The sequence below is a fragment of the Cricetulus griseus genome (genome assembly GCF_003668045.3).
Source record: "Cricetulus griseus strain 17A/GY chromosome 1 unlocalized genomic scaffold, alternate assembly CriGri-PICRH-1.0 chr1_1, whole genome shotgun sequence".
In the NCBI taxonomy this organism is placed as follows: Eukaryota; Metazoa; Chordata; class Mammalia; order Rodentia; family Cricetidae; genus Cricetulus; species Cricetulus griseus.
In genome coordinates, this window is record NW_023276807.1 from 44,478,923 (window position 1) to 44,497,735 (window position 18,813).

The 18,813-nt window shown below is 41.6% G+C and overlaps 1 protein-coding gene across 1 annotated transcript in view; it reads left to right on the plus strand.

The window, feature by feature from the left end:
- Nucleotides 1-1,689: 1,689 nt before the first annotated feature.
- The window catches only part of Asah1 (N-acylsphingosine amidohydrolase 1), a 34,897-nt gene continuing 17,773 nt past the window's right edge, over nucleotides 1,690-18,813 (plus strand). Inside the window, exons 1-2 of the mRNA XM_027391171.1 lie at nucleotides 1,690-1,947; nucleotides 17,596-17,642. Of these exons, the coding sequence (XP_027246972.1) occupies nucleotides 1,705-1,947; nucleotides 17,596-17,642 (290 nt within the window). The 5' untranslated portion in view covers nucleotides 1,690-1,704. The remainder of the gene's footprint in view (nucleotides 1,948-17,595; nucleotides 17,643-18,813) is intronic.

Consider the following 18,813-nt stretch of genomic DNA (forward strand, 5'->3'; position numbering starts at 1 on the left):
TGCAGCATAGTGCTCTGCATATGTAATATGCAACACGTGATCTTCACATCAGGTTACGCCTGTCTCCCCAAATATTTCTCATTTTTGTGATCAAAAGGCTTTATGTTCCGTCTCAGTTTCACTATTCAGCCTTTGCACCACAACTGCCTTAGGCTTCCAGGATCCTTTCCTTGGCCTCCACGAGGCTGATTCCCACCACCTACTGTTCAGAGTCACCCTTCTCAATAATGCTCATCCTGCCTGGCTGCTAAAATAATTCTAACCCCCTTCCCAGACTCTACATCCTCCATACCCCTGGCCCACTTCTGCTCTGTAGCATTTACAGCCTTCTGCTTGATTTTATGGACTATGCTCACATGCGTGGTGTTTACTGTCTATTTCCCATCTAGTAAGTTTCATAAGGGAAAAGACCTTTATGTCTTTTTGATGCTTCCTCAGATCCAGTGTCAGAAGAGAAATGTGTGTGGCAGCAGCATTCCCTGTTTTGCTCTGTTTTTGGAGGCGAAGTCTTGCTTTGCTGTCTAGACTGGTTTGAAAGATACAATCAGTGACTGAAAATAGGCTTCTGCCTCAGGCTCCTGAGTTTGGTGCCTTCAGCCGCCCTTAGTGTCCCCATTCAAAAAGTGAGTATTTTCCTGGTGTCGATTACCTAGGCAGGAACCCAAGTATGTGCCAATTCTGTGCTGTGTTTCAACACCTAAACTTCCTCAGAGAATACAATTTATCATGTGCCTCCAAATATAGGTGGTGAAAACCACATCAATTTCCAATTTCCCAATCTTCAACAAGGATTGTTTGCATTTTCCAAGGAAGCAATACAACCGGTAAAACTACCATTTCATCCACACACACACAAAAGAAAGGAGAAATACACAGATTCCCAGCATCGGGGTATGGTGGGGATAAAATAAAAATTTAATGGTTCTGAATGAGTTTTAATGCAGCACCCACCCACCCACCCCCAAATAAAACCCCAAAACTTCTTGGGAAGTCTGTCGTTGAAGCAGAAAATGAAAATCCAGAAGGCAAGTTTTCTTGTTGGATTCTAGGTAACTCACCTATTACAGCGAGCCTTGTCCAAGGATGGTGCAAAAGCCAAGCAAATATACTTGTATCGATCTGCTTTTCAGAAGTAGACTATGAAGATACCTGTCCTAGGTTTAGGTCAGCTCTGCTAACCTGAAGTCTCATGAGCTAAACTAAAACACTCAACAAATTCTTCGAGGAAGGTCCCAACCCTTCGACCTTTCCAACCCCGGACATAAGAGCGAGAAATTAAACTCCAAATTTTAGGATTCAGCAGTGCCGTGAAATCCCAGGCAGGTAATTCACAGCCCAGAGTGCTAGAGTGCTGAAACATCCCATCCTGGTCCTTACACCTGCCCCTCGGGCAGTGACCCCCTTGGGCAGGAAGGATCGGGTGATTCACTTGGGGCCAGCCTTCCCCGGAGGGCAAACTGGGTCTGACGTCATGCTCTGAGACTCTGGGTCCGTTTGGTGGGCTTAGGAACCAGGACACCTAGGAGCCGACCTCTCCCGAGTCAGTGGGGTCCCGCCCTTGGCACCTTCCAGCACCCGGAGCCCAGCCCTGGCAATCCAAGAGGGTCAAGTCCTGGGGAAGCGGGAAGCCACGCCCCGGGGCGGGGCTAAGTTTGGACGAAACCACTGCCTGGAGTGCGGGGGGCGGAGCTTCTCTCTGGCCTTATGCGCGGACTCCTCTTTGGGGCGCCCCGTCTCTGGCGTGTCCCCCGCAGTGTATGGTGTGGCCCGGGGTCGCTGGTCACGAGTCGGGGGTGCGGCCTGCTCCCGGCCGAGGTGGTCCCCGCCGCCGCTGCAGAGTCGCCTGGAGCTTCGCGGGCAACTGGGAAGATGCTGGGCCCAAGTGTCCTCACCTGGGTCCTCTTGGCCGCGGGTGTCACCTGCGCCCAGGCACAGCAAGTGCCACCGGTGGGTGAGCTCCAGCCGAGGCGCAGATGGGGGTGCAGGTGCAGGCGCAGGCGGGAGGCAGGAGCAGCTGTGGTGGCGCGGGTGGGGGCAAGGGACACCTGCTCGCCGGCTGCATCTTCCGGGGACCTGAGGTTCACTCTCGCGGAGCGTGGATGCAAACACGTCTTGTGAGTCCCGGACAGAGTCGCTTTGGTGTTCTCTGGAAAGAGAACACAATTTAGGGAAGTTCTAGCTTCCATGAACGACTGGGTAGGACTCACTCATTCTCCAATCTTGGTGTTAATATTTGAACTATTCTGCCTGGTTGCCAAGTGCTTTCTCCTGAAGAAGCCCACGGAGGAAGCCGTGGGTCACAGGCAGTCTTAGCCCAGATGGTGGGAGTCGCTGCTCCCCCCTCCCCGCCCCTGTCGCTTTCACGCCCAGTCATGGAATTCCGGTCCCGTGGTGCTGTGCGACTAAGTCCCAAAAGTCACAGACTTTATTCCCTAAAACCGCAAGAGACAGTGAGGAACTAGCGCATTTAAGTACAAGAGGAAGGAACCCTAGAGTAATAATCTAGCCAGAGGTCAGTCACATCATTAGTCACAGAAACATTTCTAAATTCAGGCTCTTGGCTGCAGTCTCAGCCTGACACGGACACTTCATAAATTGATATTCTCTCTCTCTCTCTCTCTCTCTCTCTCTCTCTCTCTCTCTCTCTCTCTCTCTCTCTCTCTCTCTCTCTCTCTCTCTCTCTCTCTCTCTCTCTCTCTCTCTCTCTCTCTCTCTCTCTGTGTGTGTGTGTGTCTTACAAGCTATAGACCTGAAGCTGTTTGTTTTGCTTAGTTTTGTTGCCAGCAGATTTGATAACTAGGAACCTGGATGTACCGTTTGTTTACCTGAGGCAGATAACATGATGTTGAAAAGATGGAACATTGAAAGTGGGAACAGTAGGAGTTTATTATTCCTGGAAGGAGAAATGCTTTTTTACTTAAAAAGGGGGGGGGGCAGGATATTATCCAATCACCAGAGTAAATGAACACTTAGCAGATAAAAGTAGAATGCAGAAAAGCATACATAAGAGTAACTTAAGTGACCTAAAACCATATAGTATGTACAAACGATTGAAAGATGATAATGAAGAACTGTTTGCTCTGGTGTGGGTAGAGAATTAATTTTCTGAGGTAGGTTGGGATTCAGAGAATTGTTACAGGTTGTGGTATTTTGGTAGCCTGTGCCTTTTATCCAAAGATTACCAAAGGGACATACTAATAGTTGAGCAAATTAGGTTTAGTGTTGAAGGGAAGGACCGAGAAAGAACTACAGGTTAAACAACAACAAATTAAAAAAAAAAAAACTTGTTAGAGAATTTGGATTTAATCCAGGATTGGTTCTAGATTGGGTGTCTTTAGAATGCTGAGGAATTCCTGGATAACAAGTAGCATTCTTTTCTCTTAGCAGTGGAAGGGCGTGTTGTGTTTTGAGCTACATGCTGCTCGTTATTCATGTGTGGACAAGATTGTGACCCAAGCTCACTTTGTCTCATTTTAATGTCCCTGAGGAATTTAATTCTCTGAGTGTATTTGTGTCCAAGAGCACAACACAAATACCAGGGGTCCCACAGGCCTGCCTGGTGTTAATTAATGTCAACTATGAACCGAAGAGTAGTTTCATGTACTGAGAGCTGGTTATTATTATTTTTTAATACTTTGTTTTTAAGGTAAGACATCTTATTGTTTGTTTCCTGATTTGTTTTTTCAGTTCTAGAGTGCTCACCCTGGACAAGGTGAAGGCAAGCTCTTCACACCGAGTTACATTCCTAGCTCAAGCAAATATTTGAGCCCTTCAATTGTTTTAATAGGTTTACTCAGAACTGTAGGTGGAACTTTCTTTTGGCCTCCAGCTTACAAATACAGAGACTTCTTATTAATTATGAAAGCTTGGCCTTCAGCTTAGGCTTGTCTCAACTAGCTCTTATAACTTAAAGTAACCTGTTTATCTTAATCTATGTTCTGTCATGTAAAAACCTTTCTTCCATCTTGCACCGCCTCTTTCTTCTCTGGCTAGCTGGTGACTCTCACCGTCCAGATTCTCCTCTTTCTTTCTCTCCCCTCAAGTCCCACCTATATCTCTTGCCTAGCTATTGGCTGTTCAGCCTTTTATTACTCCAATCACAGCAATACACCTACATACAGTGTACTAATATCCCACAGCATTTCCCCATTTTATCTAAATATGGAATGGGCTTTGGGAGCCTTTATATTTCTCAACCTTATAAACTTTACATTTCTTTTTTAAATAAGTTTTTGTTTAAATTAAAAACAATCTAACTTTACATACCAATCCCAGTTCCCTCTCTCTCCCATCCTTCCATGCCCCCCCCAGCCACCATTCCACCCCCCCATCCACTCCCCAGGGAGGACAAGGCCTCCCATGGGGGATCATCAAAGTCTGTCATATCATTTGGGGCAGGACCTAGGTCATCCCCCTTGTATCTAGGCTGAGAGAGTATCTCTCCATAAGAAATGGGCTCCCAAAGCCCATTCGTGCACTAGGGATAAATACTGGTTCTACTGCTAGGGGCCCCATACACTGCCCAGGCCTCCCAACTGACACCCATGTTCAGGGGTCCTGGTTCAGTCCTATGTTGGTTCCCCAGCTATCAGACTGGGTTCCATGAGCTCCCACTTGCTCAGGTCAGCTGTTTCTGTGGGTTTTCCCAGCATGATCTTGACCCCTTTGCTCATCACTCCTCCCTTTATGTGGCCTTTTTCTTTTATATTATTTTACTCTCTTTAAAGACTTTATTATTATTATTATTATTATTATTATTATTATTATTGTTTTTTCGAGACAGGGTTTCTCTGTGTAGCTTTGGAGCCTCGCTCTGGAGACCAGGCTGGCCTCGAACTCACAGAGATCCTTCTGCCTCTGCCTCCTGACTGCTGGGATTAAAGGCGTGCGCCACCAACACCCGGCAAGACTTTATTATTTTTAAACTATGTATTTTTTATGACTATACCCGTTTTCTTTTCTTTCTTTAGCATCTAAGTACATTTTTAAGTATACTATATCTGTTCAGAGGCTTTCTCAGTCTAGACCTGACTTTCTGTGGGTTTGCAGTGTTCCCTGACCATGTGAGCCAAACCTTAAACTGATGAGCAGCACCTAGGCCCTCCACTGCATGGCTCCATTTAGCACATGACCTGGCAACTGGCTCTGCCCACTTCAAGCTGGTGAGAGTGGAGCCTCATGCCTGTGGGCCCCAGCCTGGAGCTGGTCTGTCCACCCCAGCTCTGGGAAGTTTTTGGGTCCACACTGCAGTAGGCATTTCTGCCTAGTCTCCTGTCACCTAGTAGTATGCTGTTGGGTGCTCATAAACCCCATTTAAGTCCTAGGTAGCAGGTCATTTTAAAGGAGCTGTGCCTGTGTATGCTGCAAGCACCAATTCTACTCAGGACTTTTTTTTTTTTTCAGTTTTCTCAGTCCCTATGTTGATTTGTATGTCCCACTTTGGGCGCCAAATGCAAGCGGATTTTTCTTTTGGCATCCAGCTCACAAATAACGACACAAAGACTTCTTATTAATTATGAAAGCTTGGCCTTTACTTTAGGATTGTCTCAACTAGCTCTTATAATTTAAATTAACCTGTTGATATTAATCTACATTCTGTCACATGGCATTACCTCTCTTCCATCTTGTACATCATGTTTCTTCTCTGTCTGGTGACTCCACCCTTCTAGATTCCTTCTCCTCTTCCTTTCTCTTCCCAGAAATTCCACCTATACCTGCCTAGGTATTGGCCATTGAACTTTATATTGCACCAATCACACCAATACACGTTCACACAGTGTACAAATATGCCACAATGCAGAACAATGAATATCAAAATCTAGTCAGTCTACTGGGTACTGATTGGGAAAGTGTTTCCATGGGTCTTCAGTGAATGAAAAGAAAATAAGGTTAAAACAAAAATCAGGAATTTTCCATTCTGGTCTTATGGCCACTTTATTGTCATTTAACTATTCTCTCATTAAATTAATGACAAAGACAGGTGTTATGTAGAAGGGATTTATTTTGTTTTAAAAATCTTTACTTACAGAATAAAACCTGGGACCTTTTTATGCTGAGGCACTGTTAAAAATTTTCACTCATCTTAAAGATATTGGGACCCAATTCCCAAAACACCCTTCAGAGCTGCCTGGAAGACTGGTGACTTTATTCTTTGACAGAAAAGAAGGCAGTTGTTTTTTTGGGTTTTGTTGTCTTGGTTTTTGTTGTTGTTGTTGTTTAAATCATTATATGAATGATAAACTGTATGAATTATAGCCAAATATATTTTGGGTGGTTACCAAACATATTTCCATGTGACCAAATATATTTCAACATACATAAATATGGATGAGGGCCAGTTTAAAAAGACAAATGAGTTATTTGGTTTGAAACATCAGCTGGGCATTTTAAAAGTTTTGTATTTGAGGCTTTTTTCAGTATAAGTAACTGAAAGTCATCTTAAGCTATTCTTCACTATTGCTTCTATGAAGATTCCATTAACATATGGAGCCAGGCAGTGGTGGTGCACGCCTGTAATTACAGCACTAGGCAGGTGGATCTTTGTGAGTTTTGAGGCAGCCTGATCTACAGAGTGAGTTCCAGGGTAGCCAGAACTACACAGAGAAACTTTTGGACAAAGCAAATGTCTGTGTGTGTGTGTGTGTGTGTGTGTGTGTGTGTGTGTGTGTGTGTGTGTGTGTGTGTTTGTATGGTCTGATGGAAATATTGGGGGGTCTAGGAGTAATGAGCATGTTTGAAGCCATTGGAGCAGACAAGCTCTTCTACAAAGAGTATAAATGAGAAGATGAGAAGCTGCCAAAATCTAAGTGAGTTTCCCATGTGTGTGTCAAGTAAAGAAGAACCCAGCAAAGCTAACACAGCAGCCCAAATGGGAGAGCTCAGCATGAAGGACAGGCAAGAAAGGGAAGGAGATGGGTTACTGCTTTGAAATACCATTGAGCATAAAATTTCCATTCTGCTTACAGACAAGAGGTTATTGGTTGTCTTGTTCTATGTGGTATAGGGACAGAAAATAAATAACAGCAGAATGAGGAGTGATTAGAAGGAAAGGAACCAGAGTTAGTGAAATGACTGTTCTTAGTAATAAATCTGATCAGATGGGAAGAAATATGATAGTGAGCAAGTAATTGAGCAAGGGATTGCTAAAATGAGCTAAAGTTGTATGTCAGCATCCAGTGTGTGTGGTGAAACTGTTGGCATTAGCAGTGATGATCACAAAGCTTCTCTTAATCCCATAAGCCCTAGATGGTTTTGGATGTTATGGTACTATGAAGGAAAGAATACACAGCTATAATTTGTTCTCTTAGTTCTACACCAGAGTTCTTCCTAAATACTGGCATTAAGTTGGCCAGCGTGATAAACTAGGCTACTGCCCTCCTAAGTGGCTGATTCACCTGCTATTTATTTAAATATCAGTGGCTTACTGGGGTGCATCCAGTTAAAGGTCAGAAGACATGACAGTAACCATGTTTCTCTCCATCTGAATTGTTTGTAAGGAACAATAAGTCTCCATCATGGAGTTCTGACTGTCCTCCAGCTTGAGCTCCTTTCTCCTCCAACTTTCTGATGCTAGGCTTTTAGGCATATACTACCACACCTGACTTAAAATTTTGTCTGTATTATTAGATTCATATATTTCATTGAGAGTCCCATTAATCTTGAAGGATTCAAATAATAAAGGACGTTTGCCATTGTTTAAAAATGTGGAACATTCCTTGATTACTTAGTGAAATATTTTTCAATGGATATGTTACTTTTATTTTTTAAAGCCATCTTTAAATGTGTGTGTGTGTGTGTGTGTGTGTGTGTGTGTGTGTGTGTGTGTGTGTGTGTGTGTATGTATGTATGTATGTATGTATGAGGAGGAGGAGGAGGAAAAGGTCAGAGGGGTATCAGATCACTTAGAACTGGACTTATAGGCAGCCATAAGCTGCCTGACATGGGTGCTGGAAAAAAAAACAAAAAACAAAAAACAAAAAACCTTAGGTCCTCTGCAAGAACAGTATGTGCTCTTAACCACTGAGCCATCCTCCAACCCTGGTATATTATTTTCATATGTATGTTGTATGGCTCTGTAATTTACTTTTCCTAATTAGTATGGAGGACATAAATACTGAGTAATTTTGAATGGATTTAAGTTACTATAAAAAATAAGTAGAAAATTTTGAAAAGCATTTATTTTTCTTTTTGGGGTAGGTGGGGTGGGGTGGAATTGATACATGGTTTCTCTGTGTAACAGCCCTAGCTGTCCTGGAACTCACTCTGTAGACCAGGCTGGCCTCAAACTCACAGAGATCCACCTGCCTCTACCACTCGAGTGCTGGGATTACAGGCATGTGCTACCCCATGGCTCAGAGGTTAAGAACACTGGCTGCTCCTCTAGAGGTTGTGATTTCAATCCCCAGCAACCACATGGTGGCTCACAATCATCTATAATGAGGTCTGGTTCCCTGTTCTGGTGTGCAAGCATACATGCAAGCAGAGAAGCCATTTCTAAACAGATGTGGTGATGCATGGCTATAATCCCAGTACCCAGGAGGCTGAGGCATGAAGAGCATGAATTGAGGGCCAGCCTGGACTACATAGCTAGTCTCTTACTCAACATTTTTTGGTGGGTGGGTGGGTGGGTGTGTTTTTTTTCCAGGTTCAAATACGTTGAAACATTGTTTCTCTTTGCCTTAGGCAGCAACATAAAAGAGATGGGCTTCTTGGGGTTGGGATGGGAAACAGTGAGAAATTGAGATTCTTAATCTGATTTTTTTTCTCCCTATGACAAAGCAGCACGATAGACTGACAGACTACTTACTCTGTCCACTTAGGATTTGTTTATAATATTTACTAATTATCTATTTAAAATTTCCCTACCCTGATAAGGTTGTCTGTTATTAAAATCATGCATAGTTAAATTTGGGAATGGTCAGAGAGTTCACACAGCAAATGAGATGATTGTGTTTCTATTGCAGAGCTGTGCACAAGTCTTGTAGGTGTTTTTCCTCGATGCTGAGGCTGTGCCTCTCTCTTCATCCTAGGCCCCAAACTAGTCTGTTTAAATGACTTCCAGGCGGGTGCCTTCTGAGGGACTGAGATACCAAGGCCTAGTGGCTGTTGCCTTTACTTATTTTTACTCATATTTATGTATTGTGCTTACATCTGTACTCTGGTTTCTTTTCAAAGCATATAAATCATTGGCCTTTTCTTTTTAGAGCCAGATTGCATGCCATTTTCATGTCTCATTATTAGATCCAGTATTATTTAGCTCTCAGCAGTGACTGCTACATGTAGTGGGGACCTAGTTGCTTTTCAGTTCAGGGTGTGTGTGTGCACGTGTGTGTTCAAAGGCTAACATCTATTGTTAACCACCTTATTTGAGACAAGTTCTTTCCTGAACCATTTTATCTGTATTGGTTGGACAGGAAGCCCCCGGGTCTATCCTGGATCTTCTGGGCTCTGGGATTACAGATGTGTGCCACCATGCCTGGTTTTCTTTGTGTGAGCTGGGGATTCAAATCCAGATCTCATGTTTGAGCAGCAAATATTTTATTCACTGAGCTACCTCCTCGATGCCAGAAGCACTGATTTTATTGTTATGCTATAAGAAGCTGTGATAGAGCAGGTGAAGCCCTGGACTCTGATTCTGTCACCAGCTGTGTCACCTTCTATAGAGCCCTAATGGAGCTGAGCCCCACATTCTGAACATGAATATACAATACCCAGTCATCTAAAATTGATCAAAAGGACAGAAATGGGATGTCTGTAAATGGAGCCATATTTTTTAATACTTATTTTTATTTGTGTGTGTGTGTGTGTGTGTGTGTGTGTGTGTGTGTGTGTGTGTGTGTGTGTGTATGAGTGTGTGCCATATAAGTGAGGATGCTCTCAGGAGCCAGAAGAGGGCCTTAAATGTCCAGGAGGTTCAGGTGGTTGTGAACCATCTAACATGGGTTCTGGGAACTAAACTTGTGTCTTTTATAAGAGCATTGTGTGTGCTTAACTCCTGAGCCATCCAGCTCCCACGTCCAATTAAAAACCTAAACAAAAGTTTGGGTATTTAAAAGAATTTTATGTTATTCATATTAAAATAAGCCAGAATTGCATTTATAAAGTTAGTAATTATTCACCTTACTAAAAGAATTGCTTTTATTTTTATTTGATTATTGTATGTGTGTGGGTGATTTGCCTACATATATATCTATGAACCATACGTGTGCAGTGCCCACAGAAGCTAGAAGAGGGTGTCAGATCCCCTAGAAATGGAGTTACAGATTGTTGTGAGTGGCCATATGCATGCTGGGAAGTTGGGTCCTCTAGAAAAGCAGCCAGTTCTTCATCACTGAGCCATCATCCCTCCAGCACCCACTAAATGATGTTTTGAAAATGTGTAGTTGTAGTTGAAGACTGACTTTCTTGTACTTCTTTTATGGTGACCATCTTCAACTTTATTAAACAGGCACTAGTCTCTCTCTCTCTCTCTCTCTCTCTCTCTCTCTCTCTCTCTCTCTCTGTGTGTGTGTGTGTGTGTGTGTGTGTGTGTGTGTGTGTGTGTGTGTTTAAATGTAGCCACATGCATGCCGCCTGTCATGTGGAGGTCAAAGGACAATCTTACACCTTGTTTGAGACAGGATCATTTTGTTATCTGTCCACTGCATGTACTAGCAGCCCACCAGCTTCTGGGGATTTTTCTGCCTTTGTCTCCCATCTCCCAGTAGGAGTGCTGGAGTTACAGCCTCTTGTGCTGCGTTCTATGCTTTTATAGGGTTCTCAGAATTCTTACTCAGGTCCTCACAGTTGTGTTTCCAGATGGTGCTTTTACTCACTGACTCCCCCTTTTTGTTATTTGTGACAGGGACTCAAGTAGTCGGCTGGCTTTGATCTCAATGTGTTCTCAAGATGCCTTGAACTCCTGACCTTCTTGCCTATGCCTCCCAAATGCTGGGAGTACAGGGTGCACCATCTTGCCATGTTTGCAGGAGCTTTTATTGCTTTAAAATAACTTTAGGTAATGATAGTTTCAAACATTTAAAAATGCCAGAGAATAATTCTCTGAAAAAATCCTTCATACAATATAAAATAAAACCATACAAGTCAAAGAATTAATATTTGGAAATATGTATTAGGTGTACATGGATAAAGAAAATGGAATAACATGGACAGGCTTATGAAAAGTTAGCCTCCTAGTCCATTCCTTCTCCTCCAGACCATACACCAGAACAGCCACCTTCAGTTGTTTCTGTTCTTAGTTGACTAGACAATTATAAAGACACTTGACCTGCTCATGTATCAGTTCATCCAGAGCTGGTGTCTTCTGGCATGCTAACTGTTTACAACTGAGCTTCTTTGATTGCTTGCAGCCATGATATATGGTGTATAAAATTTTATGTTAGCTTTATACAATGCTGATATTGATGATGAAGCTAGACCATCTATGTCAGAATTAATTTGGTTCAGGTGTTGCCTATCTCATGTGCAGTGATGGATAAAGAGCTTATTTTAAACACCCAACTGTCATGGCTTTTCTGATTGCGTTATGGAGATAATGTTCATGAAATGCAGTTCACCATTAAAAATTTATAATTAGGAGGACTAAGGCAATGGCTCAGTGGTTAAGCACTTGCTAGCAACTGTGAGGACCTGTTGTGAAATATTACTTTATGTAAAGATGTGTTACTTTATGTAAAGATGTGTTACGGTTGTTTATGTTTCAGAATATTACTCTATATAAAGATGTGTTACATTTGTTAATGTTGCAGAATATTACTTAACTCTGTAAAGATATGTTACATTTGTTTATGTTGTGTTCAACTAGGCAAAGATGTGTTACATTTGTTTATGCTGCATTTGTTTAATTATGTAAAGATGTGTTGCTGTTTTACCTTGCCTGCCTGAGGTGCCTGATTGGTCTAATAAAAAGATGAATGGCTACTAGCTAGGCAGAAGAGGGATAGGTGGGACTGTCAGACAGAATAATTAGGAGGAGGAATTTAGGCTCAAGGAGAAGAGAACAGAGAAAGAACAAGGAAGAAAGAGAGGGAGATGCCTAGAGCCAGCCAGCCAGACACAGAGTAGGATAACAAACTAAAAGAAAGGTAAAAAATAATCCCCAAGGCAAAATGTAGATGAAGATAAACAGGTTAAATTATGAGCTAGCAAGAAATGAGCCTAAGCTAAGGCTGAATAGTCATAATTAATAAGTCTCCGTGTCCTGATTTGGGAGTTGGTTGGTGGCCCAAAGAAAGCCTGCTACAAGGACCAGAGTTCGGGACTCCAGAAATCTATGAAAATGCCAACTGGGTGATATAACCAGCCTACAGTTCTTAGGCTCAGAAAGTGGAAATAAATGTTGATGGAAGTTTCTGTTCAGCCAGATCCCGCTGCCCTTCAGCCCAAATAAACACACAGAGGCATATCTTAATTATAAACTGTTTGGCCAGTGGCTCAGGCTTCTTATTTGGCTAGCTCCCTCTTAATTATTAACCCATTTCTATTAATCTGTGTATCTCTGCTTGGTCTTGGCTTACCCATGATGTCTGGGCCCCTTTCTTCCTCAGCAGCTACATGGCATCTCTCTGGTGACTCACTGTGTTCCTCCTCCCAGAATTCTCCTAGTCTGCTAGCTCTGCCTATACTTCCTGCCTGGCTGTGTCATGCATGTCCATTAGCCAAGACAGCTTTATTCATAAAACAATAAGAGAACATATATTCCCAGCATACAGAAGAACCCCCCATCAGATAAGGGATCCCCAGAACAAGCTGGCCAGCAAGATTAGCTGTATCTGTGAGCTCTGAGTTTGATTGACAGCCCTGCCTCAGTCAATAGGTGGAAGAATGAATTTGATTCCATACACCTGCCTCAGATCTCCACATGTGCCATCCTCACACACATGCACACACCACACACATGAAAAATGGAAAGAGAAAAAATATTTCTAAAAATAATAAAAATACACATTTAGAGGGGCGGGGAAATAGCTCTGTGGGTAACAAAACTCACTGTAAAAGCATGACGACTAGAAGTCAGATCCCCAGCACCCACGTAAAAAAAGCCAGGTGTGACCATGTGCACCCACAATCCTACCAGGGTGGTGACAGGAGGATTGTTGGGGATGGCAAACCAAGCCAGCCCAGCCAAAACACAGCTTTCCACATTCATTAAAGACATTTTCTCAAAAGAATAAGTGATAGAGCAGGGCACATAGTGTCCTCTTCTGGCCTTCACAGTGCACAGTGTGTGTGTACTTGCACAGATGCTCATGTATACATCACACACACACACACACACACACACACACACACACACACACACAGCTTCAGCATGGTCACAGAATTGTTCAGTCATCACTGCCATCTAGTTTAGGAGAGTTTACTCCCAACTCCCAGCCCTAAGCAACCACTAATAGAACCTCTCTATAGATTTGCCTGTTCTGGGTATTTCAGAGGGGACTATACAATGTATGGTCCTTTGTAACTGGAATCTTCTATATAGTATAGTTGTTTTATGGCTTATCCTTCTTGTAGCATGTGTCAGTTCTTCATTTCTTTTTGCCAAATAATATTCCATCCTAAGACATACCTCATTTTGTTTATCCTGTAGTTGGTGGACAGTGGGCTCTCCCACTTTTTGGCCAGTATGAGTAACACTGCTGTAAATATTGAAAACATGTTTTTGTGGGGGTTTATGTCTTCCTATCTCCTAGGATATCATATATATATATATATATATGCTGGATTTTATGTCACTGTTTACCTGTCTGAAGAGCTGCCAGATGGTTTTGTAAAGCAGCTGTTGTTTTGTATCTTGCTCTCAGTATGAGTGATCCCAGTTTCTTCATGCCCTTAGCAACGTTTGCTGTTACTGTGTCTCATCACAGTAGGTGGTGATGCTGGGAGTCTCTTCTGTGTTTATGGGTCATTTGCATATCTCCTGGAAAAATGTCTACTTGGATATTTTGTCTGTTTTAAAAAATAAGCTTTTTATTATTGAGTTGTAAGATTTTTTAAATTATGTTATAGATGTATATTGTCAGATATATGATATGCAAAGTTGTAAATGTAGACTTATTTCTGGGCTCTTGGTTGTATTCCATTGTTTTATGTATTTATACCCATGAAAGCACTCACTGTCTGCATTGTGTTCTAGATTTATTGTTACTATAATTCCTATAAGATTTCCACTTTCTCATTTAAGGATAGGATCATCATATAAACTTACCACATTTACTATTATAGTAAAATTTTAACTTCATTTTAATTAATATTTTTAGCAACCACAAAACAATAGGTTTCTTCATGAAATTTTCATACATATGTAGCATTGTTCTTTTCTCTTATTTGTACCCTAGCTCCCCTTTATCCCCCTTCTCCCTCCCACTGGTCCCTCTGCACACTCAAACAGCCCCTGTCTGCTTTCGTGGTGTGTGTGTGTGTGTGTGTGTAAATGAGAGTGAGGTTCAATGAGAACACATGCTATCTACCTTTCTCTTTTCTCTTCCATCTCCTGTCTTGTCTTCTTCCCCTCTTCCTGCAGACCCCTTTTCCACATAGTCCCATTTCTTATAAGATTCAGACTGAGTCTTCCAACTTTGTTCTTTTCCAAGATTGAAACCTGTGGATTAATTTTAGGAATCTGGCCATGTTAACAGAATTAAATCTTCCACCCATGAACAGGATAGCTTATGTTTACCCATATTATCTTTAATTTTGTTGATTAGTGTTTTGTAGTTTTAGGTGTTGGTGAAGTTTATTTCTAATTACTCTTTTGTTTTTGTGTTTGAGACAGTCTCCCTGGCTTGACTTTATGATCCTCCTGCCTCAGCCTGTGGAGTAATGGAATGTGATTGTACATGTCTACTTTGTCCATAGGTATTCCTTGGATGATTTTGTAAATGGGACTGTTTTCCTTTATTTTAGCTTTTTGTTATATAGATATATGGTTGCTGATTTGGTAGATTGAGGTGGTGTCTTGCAGACTTGCACTTAATATTTCTTGTAAGTTTTTAATAGATTCCTTCAGAGTTTTGTATTAAACATTACCTCCTGTCCATTTCAGGTGCTGCCTATTTCATTTTCTTGCCTTATTGCCTTGGCTTTGATTTTATTTATTTTCCTATGGTTCTGAAGTCCTCTATCACTCAGCTTTGTGTGTGGCATTATTGGTGTTGAGCCCAGAGTCCAATGCATGCTGAAGAAGCATGCTGCTACCACTGCTCTGTGTCCCCAGCAACACTTGAGTCTTATTCATGTTCATTTTGTGCCTTAATTTTGTAGGCCTGTCCCCTGGAGTTTGTAATTGATTTCTTCCTTTTTCTTCTGCTAGAAGAACCCAAGCTAATGTCATCCCTGTGTCCCCCTCTATGTTTTGAAGTTCCTGGTTTGTTTTCTTAACATATATTTTTATCTCTTCTTCCTGAAATATACTGAATTCCTAATGTAATTATCATCATGTTAATATTTGCACCATTTATTCTAATTGCCATTTATATGTCCCTAATATACACACTACAATAAATAATTGTAAAAAGCAATTTTTAAAAAAAATCTGAGTAAAAAAGTTTATTTAGGAAAATTTATAAAACTTTTTTAAAAATGCAGGGTATCACTGGGCATGGTGGTGTGTGCCTTCATTCCAGCATTTAGGAGGCAGAGATAGAGGAAGCTCCATGAGTTCAAGACTACCCTGGTTTACACAGTGAGAAACAGGCTAGCTATGTCTACACAGTAAGATCCTGTTTCAAACAAACTGCACTGTGTTTAACAAAAGTTATAGTTGTTACTTGAGTTTTCATTGTTAGCACTGTAGACTCTGATGACTATGTCCTAACTCTGGACATAGTCATCAGAATTTCTGTGAACTTTTATAGAAACAGAAGCAAGCAGAAATCCCGACATTTCAACATGACCAAACCTAACAGCTGTGTAACACTAAAGCTTTGTACTGTTTTTTTGTTTGTTTGTTTGTTTTGTTTTTTGAGGTCCAAGGTGAGGTTGAAGCATTTTTGAGCAAGAACTTTTTGCAATCAGTATTATTTAGCACAAACGACTTTTTTTGCTATAGTCTTAATATTGTGTCTTAGGGATTTCACTGGAGTCATGCTTAAACAAGAAACCTATCCAATAGTGAAGGCATTTTGGTAAGAGAGAAATGGCTCTATGTGCTCACCATATTATCAAAAGTTAATTTTGAGATCTCAATTCCTGCATAAGAGTTCAGCAGGTAGTCTGAGCTCCACCTACAATCTCAGTAGTTTCCTCCCCTACTCTACCCCCTCTTATTGCAGATTTGTACTGTTTAGTTTACTTTCACAGTATTAGGTCACTAGAGTCGAGGAGATGAACATATTTGTTACCTGGAAGAAGTAACAGAAGTCATAAATCTATAGGCACATCTCTTGCCTGATTTTGTGTTAGAAAATGCAGTTTTGCCACTAAATGTGAACAGTTATCCCTGAAACAGTCTCATTCACTCATTGCCTCCAGTAATGACCTCAGTGTTAGGGCTGCCTGCCCCCCCTATCAGGGAACACAGTATGGCATTGAGAAGACACAGACAATTAAAGGAGAATGTGTATTGTAATGGAGATGAGTACCAATACAGAAATATATAGGAGGAAATGACTGTTTATACAAGAGGTAGATGAGACTTCACAGAGAGGGGTGGTGGGGAAGTGGGAAGAGAAGTAAGTGTCTGGGTTGGATTTTAGAAGTTAGACCTAGAAGTTTCCCAGGTCAGAGAGTGGACATCTGGGCAGAGGACACAGCACATGTACAGGATGGAAGTGTGGGAGGTTTAGGAAGTGTTTGCTTGTAGCAATGGTATTAGGAGCCGTGTCCAGAACAAGGATAGGATGGTAGGCTATGGCCAGATTATTAAATACCTTATGCATTTGCCCTGCAAATCTGGTTTGATATGCAAATCTTAGGTCAGGATGCAAAAGCTACATCCTATATTAAGCCATTGACATGCTATCCCATCTCATAGAAATATTTCCCATCTCCCTTGCTACATTTCTTTACTCAATACAATTATTTTTAAAAGCCAAATTATAATACCTAGCCTTTGTGTAAACTGAACTGAAACATTCATTGTTTGGGGATTTGAGAGGCAAGACTTTTATCTTTAAAGTTATTGAATGCTGGTACCAGGAAGATAGCACAGAAGTTAAGAGTACATACTGCTGTCACAGAGGATCTGGGTTCAGTTCCCACCACTGTGAGGTGGCTCACAACATCTGTAGCTCCAGGGCTCTCCAATACCTTTATCTGGTCTCCTCAGGTACCAGGTATGCATGACGTGCCCATAAAAATATAAATATTTTTAAAAGGTATTGAATTCTAAGTGGTATTGCACATACCTATAATCTCAGTTCTCAGGCAGCTGAGACAGGAGGATTGTGAGTTTGAGGTAAGGATGGGTGTGCTATTTAATAATAAATTTGAAGCCAGCCTGAATGACACAGAGAGGGAACACGTATCTCAAACAAAGATAGTAGAATGGCCTAAAAGGATGCTTTTGTCTTAATAAATAATGCTTTTTAAAAGGTTGCTTCAATTGGCAAGCATTTGTAATTTTCTGAAATGTTCATTTTTCTTTGTTTTTTTTAGTGGACAGAAGATTGCAGAAAATCAACTTATCCTCCTTCTGGACCAACGTGAGTGACCTCAGCTGATCAAACCATTGTCTTGTGCACAGACCCTATAATGATCTGAGTACTGATCTGTTCAGATCTATAATGATCGTCTAGAAGTAACAGCAGTAAATGAAACTTAAGCCACGTCTTCTACCTGGAGACAAGGTTTGGCTTCCCTATGTGTATGACTCAGGCAGATATGAAGGTTATCTGATTAAAACGTCCATTTCCTGCCCATGAAACTAATAGGAAAACAAAGGGTTTCTGCCCATTACCAAGCTACTCTATCTCTTAACAAGCATTTTTCTGCTCAGTGACAACAGAGGCATGCATCCCTCCTGAGCTCCAATACTTTGTAGTGCCTGGGTGTAAGCCCTCAGACTGCATTGGAACATATAAGTAATCTGTATATGAAAGAGTCTAGAAATAAACCCTGACTTGATAAAGCTTTCATGTAAAACTAGATCAAAAGCCATAAGACAAGGACCAAAGCCATGCTTTATTTTAGTCTAATGGTGTGTTTTAGTTCACATTTTTGTCTTTTCAAATCTTAGTGAGGAAGTAAGCCTGAGAAGCATACAAGTTTAGCCCAGGGGCACAGAGGGAACAGAATGCAGGATAAAGGAAAGGTGTAGGGAATGTTCACCTTTGCTCCTTGTCCTCTCCTGATGCAAGTAGACTGCTGGGGTGGGAGGAAGCAGACTACAATTGAGACTTTGAGTTTTTGTAACACTACAAGGTCTTTCCTAGTCTATGTGTTCTAAGTAACCTCTGTTCCAATACCTTTGGACAGTATACGTCCCAAGTATATGTGTTCTAAGTAATGTCTGTCCCAGTACCCATGGGACACTGGAGTGTCACCCTGTGTCCACCCTCTTAAGCATTTCTGTTGCTCATTAAGTCCTTAGTATCTGTTGTGTTGTTTGTCTCTGTGTGTGTTCTGTCCTCTGGATTAGGTTACAAACAACCTGCGAGCTATGTGGCACAGGTGGCATCATTATGGAATGGTCTGGGCATAGGGAATGCCAGGTTTCAAAGGATGAAATGATATTGTTTGTAGTAAAGTATAAAAATACACTAAGGTAATTAGCACTGATTGAGCATCAGTTACTGCTGGTTGAGAGGAACTGTGATAACCCAACTTGTCTTGATTCACCCACCTTTATGGAAAGATTTAAGAGTAGCCAGCATC